General features: G+C 42.6%; 1 protein-coding gene across 1 annotated transcript in view; it reads right to left on the bottom strand.

Annotated features, from left to right (window-relative positions):
• The window catches only part of Pik3r4 (phosphoinositide-3-kinase regulatory subunit 4), a 48,659-nt gene that overhangs the window by 3,061 nt on the left and 24,651 nt on the right, over positions 1–20,947 (bottom strand). The window contains exons 9-15 of the mRNA XM_051205724.1: positions 20,686–20,887; positions 19,476–19,663; positions 18,760–18,970; positions 16,380–16,545; positions 9,972–10,136; positions 6,650–6,861; positions 2,212–2,343 (exon numbers count right to left, since the gene is read on the bottom strand). Of these exons, the coding sequence (XP_051061681.1) occupies positions 2,212–2,343; positions 6,650–6,861; positions 9,972–10,136; positions 16,380–16,545; positions 18,760–18,970; positions 19,476–19,663; positions 20,686–20,887 (1,276 nt within the window). The remainder of the gene's footprint in view (positions 1–2,211; positions 2,344–6,649; positions 6,862–9,971; positions 10,137–16,379; positions 16,546–18,759; positions 18,971–19,475; positions 19,664–20,685; positions 20,888–20,947) is intronic.

The following is a 20,947-nucleotide window of genomic DNA, read 5'->3' on the forward strand; positions in this document are numbered from 1 at the left end:
GCCGCAGAGCAGGGAACCCCCTATTGCAGGGAGCTTCTACTCTAGTGGGATCCTAAACAGAACATGCCAGAAGGAGCAGCAGGGATGCAAGAATCAACGAGGCCATGGCAAACCAAGGGGATATAGGGTAAAGCACAGCGTGAATGTTACACTCCCTCTCTGAAGTTTGACCTGCATGCATCACACACCTGCCTCTTGTACCATCCCGCTTCTGGATGGGTTTGACCTGTAGCAATCTAAAAATAAAAGAAAATGGCCCCCAAGTAGTCTAAGGTCCTACTCCTGAGAACCTGTAAATGTTGTCTCGAATGACAGCGAGATTTCAAAGATGCAACTAAGGACCTTGAAAGGGGTGAATCATTCAGGTTTACCCAGGGGGCCCTGAATACCATCACAAGCATGCCTGTAAGAGGGAGGCAGACCTGTGATCAACAGCAATGGGCCTCAGTGCTACTCTTCCTCCCTGAAGAGGGGACATTAGGCAAACAACAGAGGAAGGGAAGCAGGAAGCCAGCAGTGGGGTCTCCCACAGCCTCCAATGTGGTCCTGACACCACACTGACTCCACTCACAGAATGCAGTTCAGACTTCTAAGTGCAGAACCCTTGTAAGTCTGTGTTCATTCATCAAGTGTGAACAGCCCTGACAGGAGACCAAAGGCAGAGGAGAAAGAGTATCCAGCCTGACTCTCCCTCACCTCAAAAATCACTGTTTGGAATGAGGAGATGGCTCAGAGGGTAAAATGCTTGCTTAGATAGCCTGATGGCCCAAGTTTAGTCATCGAATCCAAGTAGAGAGCCAGATGCAGTGTTGCACAGCATTGCTAGCATAATCCCAGCATTTGTACAGCCAGATGGTAGGTGGAGACAGGAGGATTGATTGCTTGGAAGCTCATAAGGCAGCTAGCGTAGAGTATATAACTCAGCAACAGAAACAGGAGGGACCCTGCCTCGAAAACAAGGAAGAGAGAAGTAACTGGAAAATTGTCCTCTGACCTTCACGTGCACTCGGGTGTGAGAGAGCCTGCTCATGCTTACACACACACACACACACACCACTGTTCCGTCAAGGTGGCTTTTCTATTCAACACCTTTGTAAACTCCAATAACCAGACCCTCACCACACCTCCTGCACACCATCTGTGATGTCTCTCTCCCCACACCTGTGTGCAGGAACCTTTAGAAAGAAACCTGCCTGGTTGGGATCCTGGCTGGGTAGAAAAGCCCACATAAAGCCGTTTGGACCTTGGTAGAGCTTGGCAGTTTCTCGGTGTGTTAGTCTGTTTATGCATTGCTATGACTGAGCAAAATGAATCAGGGTTTATTATGGCTCATCTTCTCAGTTCGTCATGGCGAGGAGGGGGAGGGCAGCAGAACAGCTTGATCACAGAGGCCGGGGAATAGCTGTGCTAGCTGGCTTTCTCCGTTCACCACTTTTATTCCTTCTAGGTTCCAGAGTGTGCGCGTGTACGTGAGAAACACGAGGACAGATGAAAACCCTAAAATTATCAAGCTTAGTTCTGCTGCCAGTCTGTGTTTGATATTTCACCCCAAATTCTTATAAGGTGTTTTCAACACTACTTAACAGATAAGGAAAATGAATCTCAAAGGTATGTCCAAGTGAGGCTGGAGAAATGGCTCTACAATTAAAAGCACTAGCTGCTTTGCCAGAGACTGCAGTTTGACTCCTAGACTCACAGGGCAGCCTACAACTGTCCCTAACTCCAGTCCCTGGTGGTATGATGCCTTCCTCTGGCCTCCAAGGGCACTGCACACACATGTGCACAGACACACAGGCAACACACCCACACACATTAAAAAGAGAGCTCAAGTATCAGGAGCATGGAGTGCCCAGTGGCGGAGAGGCAGGGAGCATGTGAGAAACACTGATGTAGGCAAGAAAGAACGGCAACAGAAGAAACAGAAGAGGGACCCATGGCTCTTCCTTACATTTCTAGGGAGACGCTGGCAGTTTCAACAAAAATACACAGGTTTAAAAGAAATAAAATGAAAGATGAGAGATGGTGAAAGAAAGGAATGGAGAATGGTGGTAATGGTTGATGGTGCTAGTTCAGAACTGAACACGTAATGGTGGGCAGCTTCTATATGAAAAGAAGCAAGCATCCGGTTCCTAGTAAAGACTCTAAGAGCAAGAGTCTCGGCAACAGCACACAGTGTAACTTCCCAACCTGAATGCCAGCCCTGCAGCTTACCTGCAATGACCCAGGACTGATACAAGGGGTGCATGGACAGGCGCCGGATGCGAGCTCTGGAGGGGTGACAGTGACTGGAGATCGGCAACTGGAACCGCATGTCCCAACACGCCATGGTACCGCTGCTGGTGCCTCAAGTTTAAAAAAGGCACAAACCATTAAAATCTAAGCAGCAAAGCACACGACGCTGCATTTATAACAATGACAAGCAGTGATGCCTTCACATGAATACACTTTTAGACTTTTGATTAAGACAGGGTCTCACTACATCTCCCTGGCTGGTCTGAAACTTTTTATGTAGCCCAGACTGGCCTCAAAATCAGAGATGCACCTGGTGCCACCTCCCTAGTACCAGGATTAGACATGCACATCCCTGGATAAGGTATTTTAGAAGTTCCCAAGTTACTGAGTAAAATGTTTTATTGCCAAGCCTGGTATCACAGGCCTATACTCTCAGCTACTTTGGAGGCTGAGGCCTGCCTGAGCTACAGAACAAGTTCAAGACCAGCCTGAGCAACTTAGTGAAACCATGTTTCAAATGTTTCAAGATATATATATATATATATATATATATATATATATATATATATATAAAAAATCTGCAAATAGGACTGTGGCCATAACTCATCAGTGCAGCACTAGCCTAGTATACAGAAAGCCCTGGAATCGCTTCCCAGTACTGCCAAGAATGGGAAGAAAAAGGACTTTGCTCCCATGAGGCTGTCTCCCCAGTTTCAAACAGCTGCTATGGTTGCCAAATAACAGCCATGAAGTGCTTATCATCATGCAATTACAGTGTTGTCTAATGAATGCAAATTCAAAATGAATAATTCATTAAATACTGACGCTGCTATAGACTGCTAAAGGCACCCACATAACCAGAAGCTGTAGGTAGAGAAGATGAAGCTGAATTTGGCGGGTCAGAACACTCAGACTGCCTGAAGAACAGACCTGTTTTCACTGAAACCCAGTGACCACTATAAAGTCCAAAGTGGCAGCAATTAATGTCTGTCACTGGACTGTAATCATCTCCATGTGTCCTTTGCTCCAAAACATTCTGCAGACAGGTACAGGTGTCCAAGCCCAGAAGAAAATGGGGAGCTGTGCACACAACCTCCCCACGGCATCTTAAACTCTACTAAAGAAGAACGGCCCTGTGGCAGAAGAACACTGTCTGTCCCAGCAACGCTGTCTGTCCCAGCCCTGGGCAGCTGAGATGAACAAAAGGACAGTGGGTCCCTCCAGGTCTCTCTGCCATACTCCATGACAATGATGAAGACAGCCACGGGTGGCACCAGTGACCCTCCTCAGAGCTGCTCAGGGTACCTAAGACACTTCTCTTCTCTGCAAACCTACTATCTCATGTTCTGCATTGCTCTGGATGCGGCCCTCTTCCAGTACCTACATAAAACGAATACAGGAAAGGGCAGATATGTCACGACGACAGAGTAAACTAAGGGATCCAGAAACCTAACCACAAGTACAGATAGCCTTAACTTTTCCTGGTATGAGAGAAAGAAGAAAACATGGTGCTTTTAAGGGCCATATTCAAAGCAGTGTGCAGGGGAGCGGCCTAGGGTTATGTGCCAATGGGCAGAGTGCTTGCCTAGCATACAAAGTTCTGGTTTCATGCCCAGTACCACATGAGCCAGACACTGAGTTGCCCAGCATTTGGGAGACAGAGGTAGGAAGATCAGAAGTCTAAGGACATTCTTGGGTGTCATGAACCAGCCTGGACACATTAGGACCCTGTCTCCAGTACACAGGAGACCATGGGAAAATGGGACCTTTTGAAAAGGAGAGGAAAGGGGGAGGAAGGTGGTGAGAAGCAGTGCTAAAGCCAAGCAACATAAAGTGCGTTAGTGACACACAGCTATCACTGTAACTAATGACACACAGAACCTTCACTATAATTAATAACAATGCATTGTGTATCCCAATTACTGAAGGTTTTAAATATTTTTACCACAAAATATGTGAGGTGTCATTTCCTAATTTCCTGATTTAATCATTATAAATATGTGCCAAAATATTCACATCATATCCCCTAGATATACAGTAATATTGGTGCAATTAAAATTATAAAATTTTGACTTCTTTTTTTAATCAGCAATAACACTCATGGGTATACAGCTCAGAAAAACAAAATTAAAGTTGCTACAAAAACCTACTTGCAAATATTTACAGAAAATTTAACCAGAAAAGCCTCAAACTCAAAACAATTCAATCATCCAACTGGAGCATGGGTGGTCAGTACACAAACTGTCTATAAATAATTTAAAACTCCTCATACATGAAGACAATGGAATAGCTTTACAAACTTTATGTTTAGTGAGAAAAAAACAAAAAATAAAAACATGCACACTGTATGATTCCATTTCTGTGACATTCTGGAAAGAGCAAGAAACAGTGGGGACAAAAATCAGATGACTGGTTTTACACTGGTTAAAGAAAATGACAGCAAAGGCTGGTGAGGGTGTGGGGGAAGGGGAGCCCTCACCCAGTGCTGCTGGGAGTACAAACCGGTGCAGCCACTCTGGAAGACAGTGTGGAGGTTCCTAGAACCTCCTAGATCGATCATGTAGTTCAGCTACGCTGATTTTGGGCAAATACCCAAAGGGCTCTATGTCATGTTCATTGCTGCTCTATTCACAATAGTTAGGAAACAAACAGCTCAGATGTCCATGAACTGCTGAATGGATAATGGAAATGTGGTACCTATACACAATGAAATTTATTCAGCTGTAAAGAAAACTGAACTTAGGAAATTCAAAGATAAATGTATGAAACTAGAAACCTTATACTTAAGGAACAAAGATCCAAAAAGAAAAACGTTGCATGTTCTCACTCACACAGATCCTAGCATCAGAACCTTAGAACTGTGTTACACTTGGAGCATCTTCGAACCCAGGAAACTAGACAGGGGCCATGTGGTGCGGAGGGACATCTTAAGATAGGGAAGACAGTAGAAAACAGGCGATGTGACAGAGAAAGAGGAATAGGAGGGTAAAGCAAAGGGTGTGGTGGGATAACTCACACTGAGAACCTTCAGGAAGCCATGTGCAGCCTGCTCTCAAACTCATACAAATGTTTAGATGGAGCTACCCTACACAGGGGACACCCTCCCCACAGAAGGTACTGGGTCAGGAAGACGGTAAGCAGTCATGGAGGACCAGGGTAACACAGTGTCACAAACCCACACAGCTGTGGATGTCTACACAAGACCTACGCAAGAGAAGGCAGCCAACAGTCTAGCGTGGAAAAGGAAGGGGCTCATAACCCCTACCCCTAACTGAGCAGACAGGATGGTGCTAGGGGAAGCAGAGGCGGTCTGCTTTGAGCGTGTTGCCTCTGGTTACCCATGGTCCAGTGGATGCCTTCTACCCAAGCACATGGGCAGGACTAACTGCACTCAGGATTTCTTTTTTTTTTTATTTTTTTAAAGGAACATGAAGTTGGGAAGGGGTGTGGGAATGCACAGGGAGAAGTCAGAGGTGAATATGTTCAAAATACAATGTATACACAGTTGAAATTATCAGAGTAAACATTTTAAAACATAATTTTTAAAAGTGGTTAAAGGCAATTTCCAGAAGAACCATTTGTATTCTGTTTGTGGTAAGGGTCACACTGGAGTATAAAATGTTCAGAACTTAGAAACACTTGAAAACCAAAAAATAAGGAAGATTGTTCTTCAGTCTTTAGGGGAAATGTAGTGGGGAGATGGCAAAATAGAAATCCATTGTCCTGCTTTTCCTCTAGGCCCTGTGACAGGAGCTTCTGCTCACTACATCTTCAAAGCGAGGGGCCTTTGAAGGAGTTAGTCCCAAAATGAAAATGCTAGACTCAGTTAAGTAGCTTGTCTGAGGTCACAGGAACTTAAAAGTGTTGGCTCAAACTCAAATGCTGTTTTCCTTAAGTTGGAGCTTCTCCAATAGCCCAGAGAATGCCAGAAACTCTTAATTGCTGTGAGGCTAAGACAAATGCTTGCTGGGAACGAGAAACTGGTCTCTGGGTTTATGATGCTGATTTCAATCTTTCACAGAATGCTTTCTTTGTGTTTTTTAAAAATACATTCTCATGTAACACAAGCTGTCCTTGAACTCCTGATCCCCTTGCCTTTACCAGACAACCACCTTGACTGCAAGGGCACACTGCCCAACCACCATGACTACAATACACTACCATACCTTGCTAAACTATACCCTTTATCCTAGTTTGTGTGTGGTATTACAGAGTATGGCCAGGGACTTAGGCATATCAGGCAAGCACTCTCACTGAGCTACACTTCATATAAGCCTCCTACTGAAATCTAAACTGTAAGACATTATATAACATAGTAGTTATGGAAAAATCACTAGTGAATTAAACAGGAAATGCTGGCTCTCACAGGATGCTACTTGCAGGCATTAGTGGCATCCCAACACAGCTGTTGGCTTACCTATGCAGAGCCAGCACTGGTGGATGTCCACAGCAAAGGAAGTGATGAGACCTGACTTCAAGTCATGCTTTAATGTCCATGCATTGCTTGAAGACCTGAGGTCCCAGCCAACCAGAGAGCCATTCACCGTGGCATAGGCAAGAATAGATTGTGGTCCAGAGTTGAAGTGATGCATGTCCACCACACATCCATCTTCCTTCTGATCCAGAATCCTAGAAACACAAAAGTAAATACACAGGCTTTTCCAGTCACTGAAAACGGAGCACTGATTTTTACTTGAGATAAACTAATAGTCTATTCATGCCCCCTCCCCAAATAAACTGGCTGGTTGGCATGACACACCCGTTAGTCCCAGCGCTTGAGAGGCAGAAGGGGCAGAAACAATCTGGTCACTATGAGTTTGAGGCTAACTTGATCTCCATATCAAGTTCTAAAACAGCCCTGTCTAAAAAGACAATAAAACTAAAATAAAAATTATGTGACCTCAATGAGAAAATTACAACTGAATGTTCTTTAAAGATAACTTCAGACTCAGAAAGTATAAGAAGTTTCTGAACATTTTTTAATTCAGTTTTCCTGATAGTGCCATTTTATATAGCCAGAATATTTATCGAAATAAGAAACCAACCTTGTTTTAACACTAGTAAAATGAGTTCTTAGTGTGAAATACAAGGATTATTACAAATACATAGATAGCTATGCATTTCCTCCACATAAGCGTCTGGCGCTGCTGAAGTACCTACCTAGTTGGGCCCATCTGAGGTCTAACTGCATTCGTCCTCTCCAGTTATATTCTTTCCAGAGTGTCATATAATTGGAAACATGGGGCAGATAGCCTTTGAATCTGACACTTTTCACCAGAGAAACTTATTTCAGATTCCATCAATGCTGATGCCATGAGCTAATAATCCACTCCTTCATTTTGCAGAATTCTATGCTACTGCATAGTTATTCCAAATTGTTTTTTGTTTGTTTGTTTGTTTTTGTCCTATCTGAGGCGCTTTTAACACTAAAAAGAACGTCACAGGGCTGGGGGGTGTAGCTGAGCTGTCAAGCATTTGCCTATTGTACATGAGAACTTGTGTTTGATCTCAGTTCACAAAAAATGGAGAGCAAGGAGGAAAGAAAGGACATGATTTTAAAATTTAGTCAGTTGTTAAGTTAGTCTTCAGTTATATATACCTCTGCTGCATATTCTGTATTCTCAAAAATACAAACATCAAGTCTTACTTTCTGACCATACTGACCTCTGTCCCAGATAAACATTTGAAGATTTCCTACTTCTGACTATACTTTCAAACAAAAGGGTGATTTAAAATAGCAAAACATTAAGTTATTAAATGGTTTGCTCCATAGTATTCTTTTTGTGCGTGCATGCGTGCGTGTATGTGTTAATGCTCTCAGAAGCCAGATGAGGGCATCTCCTGGAACTGAAGGCACAGTGAGTACCAATTTAGGAGTGGCTTGACATGCTTCCTGGTAACTAAACTTGGACCCTCTGTAATTAACTGGTGAGCCGTCTCTCTAGGCCTGATTCTAATGCTTAAGAAGTATGATCACAGGTAACAAATGAGTAACTAATGGCAGGGTTACTATGGCGCACACTACCATCAGGCACAGGAAAATCTGAACACTCTAGCAGGGTCTCCTGACCCAGGCAATAAACATTTGCTTAAAGAGTAGTGTCTACAGTGCAAAGTGTTGTCAGCTGAGAGACCCCTGCAGAATGTATGTCCCCTTTTATTGTGTGCCTGTGTGACCTGGAGGCACAATCACACAGTGCCCTTTGCCAACAACTTAAATGAATGCACTGAGTATAAGCAGTCACCTCTGCTGAAACAGTTTTAAGGAATACCGGCAACTCTCTGCTATTAAAAGCATCAGTGTGTCCTAGGCTAAAGCCACTCAAATATATTTAGTGATTATGTTGGAAATATGCACTTTTTTATAAATGCAAAAGCAAAGCAAAACAAACCAACAAAGATATCCTTAGTGTCCATCAGACATTCCTTTTTTGCCTTAAGCTACATGAGGATCTCAAAGCAGCATTTTACTCATCTTGTTCTGGTTTTTCTGTGTGGTGCACCACCTCTTCCCAGCATGCCCTTTTAACCCTCCCTGCTTTAACAGACTCACATGCCTTACACCTTTGAGTGTCTGTGTGCATGTATACATGCACTTGTTCATTAATGCGTGTGTGTGTGTGTACACGCGAGTACACGGTACACATTTATGGGTCAGAAGACAATGTTGGCTATTAGTTCACAGACACCCTCTACCTTTTGTCTGGACAGGATCTCTCACTGGCCTGGAATTTTGGAACATCGGCAGGTTAGCTGGCCTGCAAGCTTCCAGAGATTCTTCTGTCTCCTTCCATCTCAAAGTAGTAGGGTTATAGGCATGCACCACTTAGTACTTGGGTTCTAGAGATCAGAACTCAGGTCCCCTCGTGGCTACAAGGTAAGTATTTTACCAACTGAGGCATCTCTCCAGTCTTTGTCCATTGCAACTCGATGCATGCCTTCCAGGGGGAACATTACATACTGGGCTCACCCTGTCTGTGAACTTGTCTTTATTGTCCAGTAGACTGTAGATCCTCCGAGAACACAATGTAGGTCTGGCAAGATGGCTCAGTAGACAAAAGTACTTGCCACCCAAGCCTGACAACCTGAGTTTGACTTCCAAAACCCACAGCAGAAGGAAGAACTGACTCCTGAAAGTTATCCTCTGACCTCCACAAATTCCCTGTGGGACCCATGCACCCACATACATAATAATATTTTTCTTTTAAAAAAAGGGAAATGGTATCTATATCTGGAATCCTTAGTGCATAACACTGGTCAGGGAAAAAAGGCTGTCTTTAACTTATTTTACATCTGCTTAATCTTTATAAATTTACAAAGATATGAGATTCATAAAGAAAACCAATCAACCTTTTACTTTAGAATAAGCAATTCTTTGTCTAAAAAATATTGTCAAATTTAGACATTTTAATGCCAAGCAACAAAACAATGATGCATACTCATTGTGCTCTGGTAGTTAGACAATCTGGCTAAATACCGTGTCATTAGGGAAGATTGGAGACTAAGATGATCCAATCCAGACTGGCCCTGTGCACTTCTGACAAAGTACAGCAATTAAGATGCCAAGGCTCTGCCCTCTAAAGCTAAGCACGTCTGAGTGTTCTGAGTCAGAAGCAGTTTCCTGTACTTCAGGGCTTACAAGGCCTGTACAATGGCACCCGTTGATCCACACTGCACTGCAGGTGGCAGCTAACACACAGTACACTTACATGCAAGGTAAAAAAGACAACAGGCGGTACCTGCTTTGTAGAGGGTGGATTTTAGGAGACTTGGGTAACTTCGAAGTCTCAATTCCAAGAAGCTGGACAGCACCATTATCAGATGCTATGGCCAAGTAGTGGGAGCCCTGGCAAAATGTCAGGGTCTTGACTCGTCCTCCAATTCGGCTGTATGTAAGAATAGACCTGAGCAAAAGAAATGTAAGTTAACCATGTCTGAAAAAGCCTTAGCCTTATCGCTAACACTAATTGACAATTAACAAAGTCGTTACTCTGGGTCCATTATATCATCATCATCTCTAAGAGTCAATGCACAAACCTCCTTTTCTTCAAATGTCCGTCTCCAGCACTTCTGTCCTATTATAAAGACTGCCTTTGCCCCCAAGTTCCCAACCAATTCTCCAACTTGTCCTTTGCCCCCCAAGTTCCCAACCAATTCTCCAACTTATGCAACACTTTCAATCCCATATCCTTCAGTTCTTCTACAGCCCTGAACACACAGACTGTCACAGTTGGGAAGCAAAATTCTGTCACCAGCTACCTGTATGACATCTGTCATGATCTGTGCCTCGGTTCCTCGAGTACCTTAGCTCTCGGGATCAGACACATGCAGACTCTCACCACAATGTTCAGCCCCACCCCCCACGACCACCACTCAAGCTGTCCCCGTCCGTCCTTGCTTGCTTGCGGCCATACTTTGAGTATCCCATCAGCACCACTTTAACCCGTCACTCCCCATAGCTGTTATATTTTCACACTTACTGTTAAACAAAGACAGATCATTTGATATTTTTATCTCTCATTCCTCTCTGGTTCGCTTTTTCTCAGGAACAGCTTTACTGTACTATAGAGTACATTCAAAGTAGTCAATTAACTACTTAGTGTAGGAAAATGAAATTGATCTTTGGATAAAGATCTAGCATTCTAGTTTCTCATTTAATGGTTTTTTTTTCCCATGTACTAGATTCATGCTTGTAGTAAGAGAGCCACTCCGCTGCACCTGTAGCACGACAACACCCTCACTACACATGCTGACTGCTAACAGAAAAAGTTTTACTTCTCTTTTCCTATTTGTGTGTGTGTGTGTATGTAATATATACATATACATACATATACATATACATATACATATATATATATATATATATATATATATATATATTGCATACTGTGGGCGCGCACGCGCGCACACATGCACACCCGTATTCCTTACCCAGATACCACGGCTCGACCCTCCAATGCACTGCTCAGTGGAATTGGCAAAGATACCCATTCTTCTCTTTTTCCTCATCTAGGGCCTGCACTCCTCACATAAGTACAGTGCCAACTGTGGCTTGTGGCAGTAGCTTTGGTTATTTCTCCATTACTAATTTACTGAGCTGGACTTTGTCAAATGCATTCCTGGGGTCTGTAGAGATCACTGTGTGGTTTCTACCCTCTATTCTCATGTTCCATATGCTGATCTCCGCACGCTGAACTAGCCTTGCACCCCTGGGACGAGCTGTTCTTGCTCATGGTGTGTAGCCCTTTCAGGCTACAGTCAGTTTTCAGTGTGCTGACTGTGGCCCAAGTCTGCAGGTCCCAGGTGATGTGCCCTGGCTACAGTGTCAAGGGAATGCCTGCTCACAGGCTAAGTTCAGAAGTGTCCCCTTACTTCTTGGGAGCCCTTCTAAAGATGGGTTACAAATCTGTAAATGTTGAGTAGAGTTCACACGACCCCCAGCCTGGGTCTTTCTTTGTGAGAAGACTTTTACTAACTGGATGTCTTAATTTTATGTTGTTTATGTGTTCTACGTCATCTTCAATCACTTTAGGTAGCTATATCTTTCTATGAATTTGCCCATTTCATCCTAATGTTTGGCATATAACTGTTCATAGTAGTCTTTTTAAAATTTCTGACCATAATATCCCTCTTTTAAAATTCTGATGAGTAACAAGTCTATTTTAATTTCTTTAAAACAAAATGGTTACTCTCCTAAAAAATTTCCAATTTTGCTAATCAAAGAATCAACTTTCTGCTTTTACTTTTATTCTTATGTTTTTCTATTCTCTGTCTCATTTTTTCCTTTTTAGTCTTTTACCTCCCATTTCCCTTGGGTAAATCTGCTCTTCCTTTTGTTAGTTTGTTACAGCTAAACTGCTGATTTGAGATCTTTTCAAAAAACAAAATCCAGATTAATATTTACAGGTATACATCTCCTCAACACTCCTTTAGTGGTGGTGTGCTGTGTCTTCGTTTTCATTAATTTCTAAGGATTTTCCCTGAACCACTAGCTATCAGTCATCTGTTACTTCATCTCCATACACGTGAATTTCTCAAATTCTTCTCTATTGCCAATACCCGGTTTCATTCCACTATACTTGGAGAACATTCAGGACTTTTATATTTATTGACCCCTCTTTTATGGACTAACACACGGGAGGGTGTGGAAAACACTCCGTGTCCACCTCAGAGGAAATCGTATTCCAGTGCTGTAGAGTTCTCTGTCAGAGGTGATCGCCGGGCAGCATTGTTCAGACCTCTATGTCTCTGTCACTTTTACAACACCCGCTTCTAACCACACAGAAAATGGGATATTAAAGTTGCTGCTGTTAGGGCTAAACTGTCACTTTTTGCTTCACATACTGTCAGGTGCCTGGTTTGTAACTGGCACCCCTTCGTGATGGACTGAGCTTTCACACTGTAGAATGTCTGTGTCCCAGGAGCAGTTTCTCTGAGGGTTTATCTTTCTCAGCACTCCCTGGGGGTGTGTGTGGTTTATCTTTCTGAGCCCTTTGACTTGTTCATGCCTTTAAATTCAATATGTCTTTTTCTGTGGCCCCAACTACATGCTTCTTTCTGCCTCTTTTGCCTCCTGATTAGTCACTGTGGTTACTAACAGGGATGGCATAATTCTGACATTTTTGCATTTATTCCTGTTCTTACTTAGGCTTTCTCGACTGCTGCCTTTTTTATTAATTATTTTTTAGAATAGCATTTTAATTTCTTTGGTTTTGAGTCCTAGTAAAAGTTTCCAAGCTTTGAGGTTACTGAGAAATACAATTAACATCTTTTTAAACACTAAATAATAGCATCTTAATTTAAAGACACATCTCTGTTTTAACATTATATTCTCTCTCTTTCTGGTCAACTATTGTTGTGAAGTATATTAATATATGCCAAGGGTGAGTATTGCTGAGGATAAAAACAACTTGCTTGGAGGTTTGAAATTTCCACAATAAAATGTTGACTAAAAAAAAAAAAAAAAAAATCTATACAATGGAGGAAGACAGCACCTTCAACAAATGGTGCTGACATAACTTGGATGTTAGCATGTAGAAGATTGCAAAGAGATTCAGGTCGATCATCCTGCACAAAACTCATGTCCAAGTGGATCAAAGAGCTCAACATAAATCCAGTTACACAGAAGAAAAAGTGGGACCCACCTTGTATGCATTTGCACAGCAGACAACTTCCTGAATGGAACACCAGTAGTATAGACACTAAAATCAACAATTAATAAATGGGACCTCATGAAACTGAAAATTTTCTGTAATGCAAAAGACACTGACAAAAGGACAAAATGGCAGCCTACAGAATCAGAAAAGATCTTCACCAACCCCACATCTGACAGAGGACTGATCTCTAAAATATATAAAGAACTCAAGAAACTAGACACCAAAAAAACAAATAATCCAATTAAAAAAGGGGTACTGACCTAAACAGAGAATTCTTAACAGAAGAATCTCAAATAGCCAAGAAATGTTCATCATCCATAGCCATCAGAAAAATGCAAATCAAAACGACACTAAGATTCCACCTTACAGCTACCAGAATGGCCAAGAGCAAAAACACCGATGACAGCTTATGCTAGAGTGGATGTGGAGTAAGGGGAACAGTCCTCCATTGCTGGTGGGAGAGCAAACTTGTAAATCTACTCTAGAAATCAGAATAGCGGTTTCTCAGAAAACTGGCAATCAATACCGCTCTTGGGCATTTACCCAAACAAAAGATGCTGAATCATACCACAAGGTCACTTGCTCAACTATGTTTATAGCAGCTTTATTTGTAATATCCATAACCTGGAAACAACCTAGATGCCTATCAACTGAAGGATAAATAAAATGTGGTACATATATACAATAGAGTCAGCTGTTAAAAACAATGACATCATGAAATTTGAAGGCAAATGGGTGGAATTAGAAAAAAATCATTCTGAGTGAGGTAACCCAGACTCAGAAACATATAAAGTACATACTCACCCATAAGTGGATATTAACTCTAAAGGATAACCATGCTATAATCCTCAGACCCAGAGAGGCTAGGTAACAAGAAGGACCCAAGAGGGGACACATGGATCTCCCTAGGAAGGGAAAGAGATCTCCTGGTTGGACTGGGGGCATGTGGGCATGGGAATTTGAGAGATGGGGTTGAGGGATGGGTAGAGGAGGATAGTGCTGAGAGATGACTAGACTGGGGGCTTTATGGCGTCAAATAGAAGCCTGACTCAAGGCAAACTCCCACAAGTCCACACAGATGTCCCCAGCTAAGACTCCTGGCAGCAGTGGATGCACAGCCTGAACTGGCTGTGCCCTGTGACTGGATTGGTGACTACCCCACTGATGGAGAGCCTTCATCCAGTGACTGGTGGAGGCAGATTCAGAGACCTACAGCCAAACACTGGGCTGTGCTCAGAGTTCTGATGAGGAGAGGGAGGAAGGAATGTGGGAAACAGCGGGGAGGAGTCAGGAACATCACAGAAAAACCCACAGACATCACTAGCCGGCTCATGGGAACTCAGAGTCTGAACCAACAAGGGAGTACACATGGGACCAACATAGGTCCTCTGCATATATGTGACAGTTGTGTAGCTTGATCTACATGTAGAACTCCTGGCAATGGGAACAGGGGCTGTCCCCTGTGCTTTGACTGGCTCTTAGGAACCCATTCCTCACACTTGATTGCCTTGCCCAGTCTGCGTACAGGGGGATGTGCTTGGTCTTATGGCAGCCTGGTATGCCATGATTTGCTAAAGCCCACAGGAGGCCTACCCCTTTTTGAGTGATTGCTAAGGAGGGGTGGATGGGAGGCATGGAGGAGACAGGATGGGAGGAGAAGAGGGAGGGGAGGCTGCAGTTCAAATGTAAAATAAATAAAAAAATCTATACAAAACAAAAATAAAATTGCTACACACATGAATGGTTCTTTTATTGACTTTTCATTTATATTCTACTCAATGTAAAGCTGAGAGAATAAACATAGAAATAATAGGTATAATGTAAAATTACAGAGCTCTTTAAACAAATACACAGCTAACCCCCTAGCTTACTGGGCTGGTAAATAATAAGTGGGCTTTTAAGTTACTTTAGTTGTCAAGGATATTTGGTTTGATAGCATTTTAGTTAATTATGCTCAATGAACTAATAACAAGAAAAGAAGCAGAAAGTTCCCCACATTCTTTCAATGTAGATGAGATTCATTCTCATTTATGGTAGCTCTTCTAGCAGAACCAATTAGGCAAAGAGCAAACAGGAAAATGGCAGAATTAAATGAGAGAGACACAAAGACTGAGCAGAGGCAGAGGAGGATTGGAAAACCTCAAGGGGGTGGGGTGGGAGACATATGTATCATGCTGACCAGATCTAAAGTCCTTATTATGATAGTCACCTTTATCAAAGTCATACCCTGGGCATTGAAAGTCTCAAAGGCGCTGGTCCTAAAAACCAGGTTCCAGGGCAGTGGGGTCTTGTTTTCCTGATGCAGCTGTGCAGTCCATTGTATTATTACTTCTGTTCAAACCCCTTTAATGTATTCGGTAAATCAGGTTGCTGAGTCATCAAAACAGATACAGAATCTGGCCCCTCCCACGGTCTATACCACATATCTCCTCCTTGCATCACAGTGACCATTCCTCCGACTGCTATGGCCCTATCCTTTTCATCCTACCCTCAACACATAGCCAGAGCCATTCCTGACATCTGTGACCACGACTCTCCTCTGTTCACAACCTTCTGATGGCCCCTCTCACTCAAAAAACCTCTTGAGTCAAAACACTACTCCTCTCTCTTCTCGCTTTCTCTACTCAAGTTACACAAAACTTTCTGTCAGTAATGACTGACTAGGCCCTCACCCCCAACCTGGGCCTCTAAAATCCCTGTTTCCTCCTCCCAGAACATTCAACATACCCACAAGGTTCTTTCTCCTTCTTCCAATTCTCCAACTCATTTTTCTGTGCCAGGTAGTCTCTGGACAGTGTACTGAAAATTCCAGCCCCACAACATTCCCCCATTCCTTTGTCTCACTTGCCAGATGGCCAGTGGCATGGGACTTTGGTCCACACAGCCCTACAAATCCCTTGCTCCTAAGAGCTCTGATGCAGATAAAGAACTCCGTAAGTACTGCTGATTTAGCTCACACAGCTAACCCCATCATGCAACACGACGTATTACCTTGTTGTGGTGGTCTTCCCCTCCATCTTCTGACTGTTCCAGATTTTCACTGTGCCGTCATTTGAACATGTTGCAAAAAGTAAGTGTTCATCAGAGACCCTAATTCGGTTTACAGCAGATTTGTGTTCATGAAGATGTGCAACTAGTAGCCCTTTAGGACGCCACCCTGAGAAAAAGCAACAGTGTATCTTAAACAGCGAGGAAAAGCAACAGTGTATCTTAAATAGTGAGGGAAAAGTAACAGTGTATCTTAAACCGTGAGGAAAAGCAACAGTGTATCTTAAACAGCGAGGAAAAGCAACAGTGTATCTTAAATAGTGAGGGAAAAGTAACAGTGTATCTTAAACCGTGAGGAAAAGCAACAGTGTATCTTAAACCGTGAGGAAAAGCAACAGTGTATCTTAAACGGTGAGGAAAAGCAACAGTGTATCTTAAATAGTGAGGAAAAAGCAACAGTGTATAAACCATGAGAAAAAGCAACAACAGTGTATCTTAAACCATGGTTGAGAGACATGATCACTTACTACCCTCTAGCTACAATTACCAACAGCTAACTTCAGAGCAATCATAAGAACCAATCAATTAAAAGGTCCCACAGCTAGCCTACCCAGAGGGGTCTACTGGACTATGACATATTACTAAGAGACCAAGGCGGATTAAGTACTGCTCAAACAGCTTTGGAAAGACTCTGCCTCAGGGCCCTTTTTCAGGGTTTGAGAGACACAGAAATCACTTACCCCTCGGACAAACACTGCTGACTTAGCAGTATGGGGTATGGCTAGCCTAGCCTAGACAAACAGCTTCCAGGCCACTCTCTGAGGAAGAACATTATAAAACCCCAGCTTGGGACACTAGAGTCACCCAGGCTATTGGTGAACTTCCCTGAGTTTTTATCTTTTCAACTATAATATGGGGATATTCCACTTAACCCAAAGGGGTGGGTATGCACATAAACAACATGTGTGGGTCCAACACTCCCCAGCCCACATGACCACCCAGATGTCAGGCAGACATGCCAGGACTATTTAGACCTGTATCAAAACAAAAGGAACAAAAAAGGCAAAATGCCAAGATTGTTACTCTCTTCTTTGTCTGCAATCTCTTCTATGGTGTAAACACACTAGAATTAGAAGTTACAGCCTCAGAACCTACAAGGACTTCCTAGTACTCTGTAAATGGCAACTATAATTTTCTGCATTTTATTATGCATATTTTTATGTATAATTAATTTCCCCAAAGTTACAAACTATCAAAAATTATGTCTCATCAATGACTTCAGTGCCCAGCATAGTTCCAAGCACATAACTGTCTTTAAAATTTATATATAGCAGTGGCACACACCTTTAATCCCAGTGCTCAGAAGGCAGAAGCAGGTGGATTTCTGTAAGTTCGAGGCTGGTCTGGTCTACAAAGCTACACAGAGAAACCCTGTCTCAACCCCACCATCCCAAAGAGCAACATGCCACATGGCACAAAACAGGCTGCTAAGACCACATTCCCATCCCAACATACTCTCCATTTCTATTCAGCCCTCTCAGAATACAGGAACCGTTTTACCAAGTTATTTTAAAGATAATGCATGGGTGTTTTAGCTGCATGTCCGTGTACCACATATATGCCTGGTGCCGAAGGAGGCCAGATAGTGAGTTGGATCCCCTGGAACTGAAGTTATGGTTGTAAGCCACCATGTGGGTGTTGGGAATCAAACCCAGGCCCTATGCAGGAGTAGCCAGTGTTCTTAACTGCAGAGCCATCTCTTTAGAACATTTTGGTGAATTCTTAATGTTGGTAATTAGTAAAATGCTGGCATTATAAATTATCGGTTTTTTTCCAACAATCTCCATATTTTCTGGATGTCCTAGCTTTTCTTTAGTAATAATATTAACCAGAGGGTAAACAGTACAATAATTAAAAGCAGGGGTTTATCCCTAGAAGCCTGACATTCACAAAGAGGCAACATGAAAGTGGGGAGAGGCATGACCTGGCACCAGCCAGGAAAAATGAAGCACAGACAGGCTAAATTAAGTGACTGGCCTGAATGTGGAGTGGCAATCACAGCTAAAGATCCTAAGTCAGGCACATAATGACTTAAGGCTTCTTACCTATTGTTTTTTGCTCTAGGCTTTTCAACTGAGTTGTTCTCACACCTCTGTCTATCAAAGTACATGCTACCTGGGGCAGGCTCAGGAGCCCTTTCCAAGACTCTCTGGAGCACAAGTGTTTCAGATGTCAGAGGTTGTCATGTGCCTCCCTAACCAAAGCCTGTCATCAGAAATGCTAAAACTCCAAAACTTTTAAGCTGAGGATTTTGGCTTTTTGGATCAGGGATGCTTAATTTGACCCCAGGCTTGGATTCCAGGCAGGGACTCGGGATCCTCACCGGGTGGAGGTGGCTTGCTTTCCCACTCGGCATTCTCCATCATCTGCTTGGCTATGCGCTCTGCATTGCACTGCTCACGCTTCTGCTGGATGAGCTGCTGAAGTTCAGTCTTGCAAGTGGTGATCCGGATCTGGTAAGTGGACGGCAGGACTGTGCTACTTAAAACCTGAATCACTGGCTTCTTACTGGGGATGTGTGCTACTTCAGAAATCTGAAAAACATGGTATAGATCTCTGTGTCATAGCAAGGTATATTTAATATAAAAATGTTCCCATGTTGCATCCATACCTTACACCAGCTTCTGTTGCTTTAAAAAAAAAAAAAAAACACTATTAACTCAGGTGTAAAAAACAAGTGAATTTCAACTGGTCTGAGTCAGCTTCTTCTAATTAAAGCATGACTGGTTGGGGTTGTTGTCTTAAGTTACAAACGCTGACGGAAGAATGAAAAGATTTAAGTTTTAAAATGTTCTCTGTCGCCTAATTATGATCTCAGCTCAGTCTTTAGCCCTATTTCAGTTTGCTTTAGTGGCAAGTGTCTCAAATGAGTGGCCTTCTCTGTGCTTAAGGAACTGGGTTTCCCTTGGCTATAAAACTAAAGCAAACTGATCTTAGACAAACAAAAACTTGATCTCTCCACAGTACACAGCCTTTCAACATATAAAACAGCACAACCAAACCCAGACATAAGGATGACTATTGTCCATATGGCAGTACCTGTGGAGAAGTTGACAAAGGGACACAAATAGCAGCAGAGGACTCAGAGCGAGATGGCTTCCCAGTCTGAACCACCTCGTGGTCACTGGTTTTAGGCAGGGCCTGTGGTATGTTCGGTGGTTCCAGTGACCCAAACATGCTTTTCCATTCTTCATTTACATTGGAGTCTTGTTTTACGTGCTTTCTAGCTATGAAAATATATTTGGAATAGTTAGTCTGAAGGTAAAACCAATGTGATTTGATTGTCTGTTTATAAGAGAGCACAATGGACCTTACTTCCTGTGTCCCTTGGGTTCCATTCTATTCAGCTCTATGTCCCTGTAGGCACGTATATAGACATAGATATGTTCAACTTATAACCCCAGCATATAGAAATGTTTATTCACCTACAATTTTTTGCCAACACTAGGAATTGTCCATATTGATCCAGGTGGAAAATGGACATTTTAATTTGCATTTATTTAATTATTTACATTTCATGTATAACATTCTGTTCTGCCAATTATTTGCTTAACTACTTCACCTATTTCCTTTGGAGTGCTTGATTTTTTTTCTTACTGATCTATGTAGGTGTTTTATATATAATCCATGTAAGCCATTAGTAATTAAGTTGCAAACACATTATCCCAAAGCTTACGTCAATATAATTTGCTGCCCTAAAATATGATATAGGAACCAGGGCGGGGGGGGGTGTTCAAAGGCATATACTTAACAGTTATCCATACCTGCAGAAATGGTATGCGCAAGATCATATGAGCCTCATACAACTGATGTCGGTGTCACAGGAGATGGCAGTTCCAAATATCAAGTTAGCAAATGACTAAAAATTCTTTGGCCTCTACACTTTATTTCTTTGTTTATTTTAAATTCATCAGGCACTGCCTACTAATGCTCTAGAAACTTGTATCTGACTTTACAGAGGCTGGCCTTGAGTTAGCCATGAAAGGATTAGAAAATGGCTTGAATCAGCCCTTCCTCAAGGGGCATCGTGGTCTTAGAGGTGGAGAGCTCTGGAGACTGGCCTTCATTGACAGAGCTGTGATCTGGGCTTTCAACTGTGATTCTCCTGTATCTACTTACTAAGTAACTGAGACACTGTACCTCAAGGTTCTCTATCTGGGAAACAGGTGTGTGTCTGTGCATTTATTCTTTATTAACTAATTCCAGCCTTATATTAATAACAACAAAATAAGCACACTGATGTACTAACCCCGCTTCTCATCTGGTTCTTGTTTGGTTTTAACAAGATCAACTTGTCTCCCAGTGATGCCTAAGGCTGCCAAGTCGATGACACCTTTCTGGCTGCTGTCATGGAGATGGCTCTGGTCTACCGCATTAGCTTTTGCTCTATTTGACTTCATCATGAAGTCCTTCAGTGCCAGAAGTTTATCTTCCTCTTCTTCAGTCATGCCCTAAAACCAAATTAAATCGTGGATTTTGGGTTAATTTCAAAAGCAGAAATTTATTGGGTG

The sequence above is a fragment of the Phodopus roborovskii genome, unplaced genomic scaffold (genome assembly GCF_943737965.1).
Source record: "Phodopus roborovskii unplaced genomic scaffold, PHOROB, whole genome shotgun sequence".
NCBI classification, from domain to species: Eukaryota; Metazoa; Chordata; class Mammalia; order Rodentia; family Cricetidae; genus Phodopus; species Phodopus roborovskii.